This window comes from Halyomorpha halys, unplaced genomic scaffold (genome assembly GCF_000696795.3).
Source record: "Halyomorpha halys isolate HHAL.00 unplaced genomic scaffold, Hhal_1.1 Scaffold951.1, whole genome shotgun sequence".
NCBI lineage: Eukaryota > Metazoa > Arthropoda > Insecta > Hemiptera > Pentatomidae > Halyomorpha > Halyomorpha halys.
The window spans coordinates 43,975-50,334 of NW_027105613.1; the positions used below are offsets into that span (position 1 = coordinate 43,975).

General features: G+C 35.4%; 1 protein-coding gene and 1 long non-coding RNA gene across 2 annotated transcripts in view; one reads left to right on the forward strand and one right to left on the reverse strand.

Moving 5' to 3' along the window:
* LOC106687368 (rho GTPase-activating protein 44) overlaps positions 1-6,360 on the forward strand; it is a gene marked incomplete in the record, with an annotated part of 54,853 nt that overhangs the window by 15,266 nt on the left and 33,227 nt on the right. The window contains 3 exon segments of the mRNA XM_067052496.1: positions 68-176; positions 1,059-1,209; positions 1,410-1,559. Of these exon segments, the coding sequence (XP_066908597.1) occupies positions 68-176; positions 1,059-1,209; positions 1,410-1,559 (410 nt within the window).
* Positions 1-6,360, reverse strand: part of LOC136797045 (uncharacterized) — a 19,378-nt gene that overhangs the window by 11,023 nt on the left and 1,995 nt on the right. The window lies entirely within an intron of this gene.

Consider the following 6,360-nt stretch of genomic DNA (forward strand, 5'->3'; position numbering starts at 1 on the left):
GTTTTACTTTTTTTTTCTTTTCAGTAAATTGTAAAATATTAATCGATATTTATTGTTATTTTTTCAGATACCATCAGGCCACAGCGAAACATAGTGGAACTGGAAACACTGGCTCGAAAGCAGACTCTATTAAGGATGAGCTGGAGGAAGCTGAAGCTAAGGTCGAGCAATGTAGGGTAAGAGCATTTGTGTGTTGGAATATCATAGCATTATTACAGCCCCATGTTATTGGATTATCATACTATTATGACGGCCTCATTTTGTGTCTATAAGTGTCTTATGGATTAAATTTTTTTTTTCCCTCTGTAATAAATTTTGTAGTTATACTAGATAAAGTACTGTAATAGGTAACAGAATAACTCGATTAGCTTCTACTAACAGTTTCGCTTTTAGAAATTTTTATAAAGTTGTAGAAATTTAATTTCTCAGTTTGTTACTCATCGCTATGGAGGTTATTTTACCAATTTTAACTTTCTTACTATCTATGTCAGTTTATCATGTATGTCCTCTTCTACCCATAGCTTTATATCACGTTTATACTCCTATAAAGTAATATATATACTCCTACTCAGTATCTTTTTCTTCTAGCCGTGATGAAGACCTACAATATGGGTCAAAACATCAGTTCTCAATAAATAGTTTACACTATTTTTTAATTATTGTTCTCCTGGCCGCTACCCAGACTTACCTCTTTTTTTGATCCACTTATGTACTTCAGTTTTTTTTATTTTTAAAATTTTTTAAACTGTTGCTGTAATTATTTAGTGTTAATATAGTTTTAGTGCTATTATTATATGTAGGTATAAAATTAACACTGTGCCATTATTAATAAGTAAATAGTAGAAGTGTAATCCTTGTATAAACTGAGCCTTTAATTTAAAAAGTTATAACATAGTACTTGTACTAGTAGGAGTAATACATTAACTCCTCATTATCTGGCTTCATTGCTTTTATTCATTCAATTAGCTTCCTAGTTCTCCGGTAATTATGTAGATATCTTTTATCCTAAATTTTATCCTTTTTAGAATTATTTGCTAACCAATTAATTCATCTTTTAGGATGCGTTAGCTTGTGAAATGCTTCAACTCATAGCCAGGGAGGCTGATCTATCTTCAACATTTCTGGAATATGCAAGACTGCAAAAAAACTACCATATCACGGCTACAAAAATTTTAGATGAGATTATTCCCGAGATGGAAGAGGCTATTAGTGAGTAAACTGTTTCAGTATTAATCTTGCAACTCTTTTAAGATGGTGAAGGCATATCGTGAACTTTTTATTTTATTAAACTCCTATATTTTCTGTATCAGTATATCTTTCTAGAATAAAATGTTTAAGTAGTTTTTACAGTTATATTTATGATATAATGGTGAATTTTTTTAATATTTCATATTATTTGACTGTTTTAGATGAGAGCTATATGAGGCCAGTGTTTGGGAGACCTCTTGAAGACCACCTCAGGGTTACCTCCAGGAAGATTGCCTATCCTATCGAGCTCTGTGTCTGTGGCCTTCTCGAATTGGGCATTGCCGAGGAAGGACTCTTCAGGGTCGCACCAGGTACGTACCTGTCAATATTGGAAATGAATTTTAAGGATTTCATATTTTTTTCTAATTATACCCTCACACTCCCAAAAGTAAGTAAGTTGATCTATTTATTTATTTTTTTTTTTTTAGAAATGCTTAGTTCCATTTTTTCCTACATCATCAGCACTCTCATTGTTTACATCGGGACCTGCTCATGCTATACTGCAGGTGTCCCGAGTGTAATTTTAGATTATGATAAATGTGTCGAAAAGGGGGGCTGAAAATTGTGAGACCTTCTGTTCATAACAACATGCATGTATATTTTCTCTTTATTTATAAATTTTATTCCCTGGAGGGGCAAACTGGGTTATTGTGTTAGTCCAGAAATCTATCTATAATAATATAATATAGAGCATTGGGGTCTCATAGATTCTATTGAAATGATGGCTTATCTGAATGACTGTTGGAAGTTTCGCTGTCGCGGTCACTTCCGCGTCCTATGACCGCTTCCCTCGTCGAGGTGTACGGTGAGGACCATGAATATTCACCTGATGTCTGAAAAGACGTCTTTCCTCTTCAGTGGCTGGCCAGCGTGTCCTGGACTCTGGCGTGATGGTAGGGGTAGGCCAGGTCCTAGCTTGCATGGTGCATAGGCGGGGGCGGCATTGCAGTCACAGCGTTTTCGGAGCCTTCCGGTGTCCGCGGCAAGGAGGGGCATAAGAAAATGAGACCCCCAACCCCGACTTTATATAAATTCAAAAAACAATGGTAAAAATCGGATTACTTAAATCCGACATTCAGCAATACATTTTTGAAGATGTAGCAGTTTTTCTATACCCATGTCATACCAGTTTCTGCCATGTTTCTCCTGGGCAGAATTATCTTTTGAACAAAATTTATTTGAATTCAGTGAACAGATGATAATAGGAAGGGTATGTGAAAATGTTCAATTAGTTTTCAGTTATGTCCTTGAGGATATTTCACCTCGTAGTTGGTGTTGAATCACCTGTCAGTCAAGCATTCTTTCTATTTAGCACCTTAAGATGGACAAACATTCCGAAACAGAAGAAATGTTTTAATTATTTAAAATTAAGAACATTTTTGATGAACATTTGAAATGTCTGTGCCCAGAATTTAATAAAAGAGGGCATGAGGGAAAGGCTAATTACGATCTACACGGACAGTCAGGCAGCCATTTATGCGCTGGATAACTATGTAACCCGCTCCGAATTGGTGGAGGAATGTAAGGCTAACCTGAACTCTCCTTGGCCAACAAGGTGCGGGTGGAATGGGTGCCTGGACATAAAGGCATTTAAGGAAATAAGCGAGCTGACTACCTAGCAAGGAAAGGATCTGAGTATGTTCCTCTCACACCTGACCCCATATGCAGGATTAGTCTCAGCCATGGGAAGAGGCATATCAAAAAGATTGCTGGGAGCAAGGCTGGGTTACTCTGGAGAAATACCAGAGGGATGGAACAATCAAAAATGTTCCTCAAGGGACCCTGCCCGAAAAGAAGTAACTGTCTTCTTAATTTGGATAGGAGTATCTTAAGATGGGTGACAGGTCTATACACGGGACACTGTCAGCTAAATAAGGATCTCTATAAAATGAGATTGATAGAGTCCCCTATCTGCAGGCTCTGCAGGAAGGATGAAGAGACTGCTTACCACATCATTTGCAGTTGTGATGTAGTGGCAAGAACACGATTCCTCATCTTTGGTAAGGATCGTATCTTGGATCCTAAACTTTGCGAGACAGTGGATACTTATACAGTATCCAGATTTGCAAAGGCAATTGGCCTGTTTTGAGCAAAGGAGGGACGGTGTACAATAGGCCCACTGTGGCTGCGGTACTTCTTAGCCAGAAAAAAAAAAAAGAACATTTTAGGGTTATTAAGGTTGATGTGAGAAGGTTAATAAATCACCCAGGTAAGAAAAAAGACAGATGTTTTATGTTTATTGTGGTTCTAGCAGATATTAACCCTTTTAGTCCCAGACTAAAAAGAGGTGCCTAGGCAGAGATGACCGGCCGAATTTCAAGTAGTGTTTGGTAAAATGCTCATAAACACTCCCCTCCCCCCTCCCCAAAAAAATTACATAATTCAAGAAGCATTGTATTAAGGGCGAGATAGAGAATAAAACAATGGCACTAATTTTTCTAGATTCATTGAAAATTATGTAAATAACAGTATAAATAAATGATCATAAGGGAAATAAAAATTGAGTTATCTCTTACGAAACATATTTCCTCATACAAAAAGTCATCTTTTCATCATAACTTTACAAATATAAAGTATATACTTTGCATTTTCATTATGTTTTGTAACAAAATAAATAATATTTCTTAACAATGCTAAAGAATAACTTCAAGGTGCATGGTTAGTGCTGGATAAATTATCTCTTTCAAAATAACATTTTTTTTACGTTGTTGTTGAAAAACTATTTTTTTAAATTCTCTCATAATGAAATTAGACTATTTACAATGTATTAAGAATTTATTTTGAACTAGAGTTCTCTTCTAATGTGAATAGTGAAGCAATAGTAGGTGTGGGCCGATATACAGGCGCTGGCACTTTTTGGCAGTGCAACAAAGGCCTATATATCAGCCTTCAGCACTAAAAGGGTTAATTTATAAAGCTGTACCACCTTTAGATCCCAAAATACAGTTGTTATGACTTTATCTTTTTTTTTTTTTTTTAATGATTGGAGAATTTTGTCGGGGGGCGCAGTCAGCAAAGAACAACATAAATAAACAAAACCATATTTATTTATTTTATGCCGTTTCAGGTCTTCATCAGGGCTATAGAACAAAAGAGACAACAACAACATTTAGAGAAACATAAATTGAAAAGGAATAGTATACAAACAAATTTGGAATTATACAAAATATTGAATTGAATCATGAATGTATACTATTCCTTTTCATTTTATGTTTCTCTAAATGTTGTTATCTCTTTTGTTCTATAGCCCTGATGAAGACCTGAAACGTCGGCATAAAATAAATAAATATAGTTTTGTTTATTTAAGTTGGTCCAAGGGAGTGCTTCTCGTTGATTTTCTGGAACATGGAGCAACAATCAACTCAGAAAGGCATTGTGAAATACTAAGAAAGTTATGGCACACCAGACAAAATAAGTGTCAGGGAAGACTTAGCTTTATTTTGGGACGAGTGGGGAGGAAGTTATCTAAAGGGCAGGATGGTGCCCAAGGTGGTGATTCTAACATCATTGTTGGAGATCAAATGTTCATTTTCACAGATATGAAAAGTAGACTCACCAAGCTGGATTCTAACTTTCACTGCTGCAAAGACCTACGCCTCGACTCCATGAGCTACTGACGGACCCAGTTCGATCTACCCATTACCTATCGGCTCAATGTTTATTAAAATTTCAGGGATCTGTTTGATACCAAGCCCACATACAACCTTACATGCTCTTTTTATTACTAAAAATTATTTTAAAATCAAATTACTTTCATTAGTTAATATATCTACTTCAGTAAAGTAAAGGTTTTGATCCGAACTTGCTCGCCCTTTAAAGGAATGTATTAATAAAAGATGGCAGGCAATGTGGGATGAAAGTCCACCCAGTAAGTTGAAACCTATAAAGAAAGATGTGAAGTCCTGGATTACATCAACCCGAAGTAGACGCCGTGAAGAAGTAGTGATCACCCGACTCAGAATAGGACATACCCGATTGACACACATCCATCTCATAACAGGAGAGGCCCCTCCAAAATGTTCGAAATGTAATAGTAATCTGACCGTCAAACACATTTTTGTGACTGAACCAGTTAGGGATACCAACAAATGTTCCAATGGCGTTGAGAAACAATGAATCCATAATAGAAAGAGTCATTAAATTCATCCATCAGACTAACTTAATAACCTGCCTTTAATTATAATTATCTATTTATCTTGCCTTATTTTTAAAATTAGAACAGTTACTTATCTGTTTTACATCATCCTTTCCACTATCGTAACGATTATTAAACAAATTATAATTGTCTTGCTAGATAATATTTCAAAACTCACGGAAATGAATCCCACTGGTGCGGATCAGTACACCATACCAAAGCTATGACTGGAACAACTAGGCCTTACCAAAGTCAACAACCAATGGGCGTTGATAACCAGGCTGTTAAATGCCCTTTCAAAACTAACTAACAACAAAGTAAAGGTTTTTCTTACGAATAAAAAAGGTTTAGCAAAAAATGATTTAGTTTATTTCAAAGTTTAAATTTTCTCCTGTCGAATATTGTAGCTGTTGCATATCAATATTATTAATAAAAAATTAACTTATCTATATGGTAAGTTACCATAATAATATTTGAATAATAACTTTCCAAAAGTGGATGTATTAACTTTAGATAGGAAACTCCTAAGTCGTTATGGAACTCTATCAGAAACTGGACATTATAAAGAAAAGTTCAAACTGCCATCAGTGTAAGTCAGGGCACATGAAGAGAATGGACCAAAGCAGACTAAACAAGAAACTCTTTGACAGAATCCGTGAATATAAGAGCGTAGGAGGATATGTGAAGCAAATGAGAGAGAAAACAAAGAAATTGAAAATAACAGACTAGAACTACTTTGATAGAGAATAGTACGGAAAAAAATTGAAATAAACAAATGTTCTTGCGGCAAATAAAGAAAAATGGAAGGGTACTGCGTTGTCAAAAGAGAGGAAGCAAATGCACGCAGAAATGATGAGAAGATACTGTGAGAGAAGAAGAGAAAAAGTAATGATATTCACGGGGTCTTGAAAGGCCGTTCCGTGGAAAAATAAAAAAATAATATAAAAAAAAAAAAAATTAAAAATCCCACTAGTCAT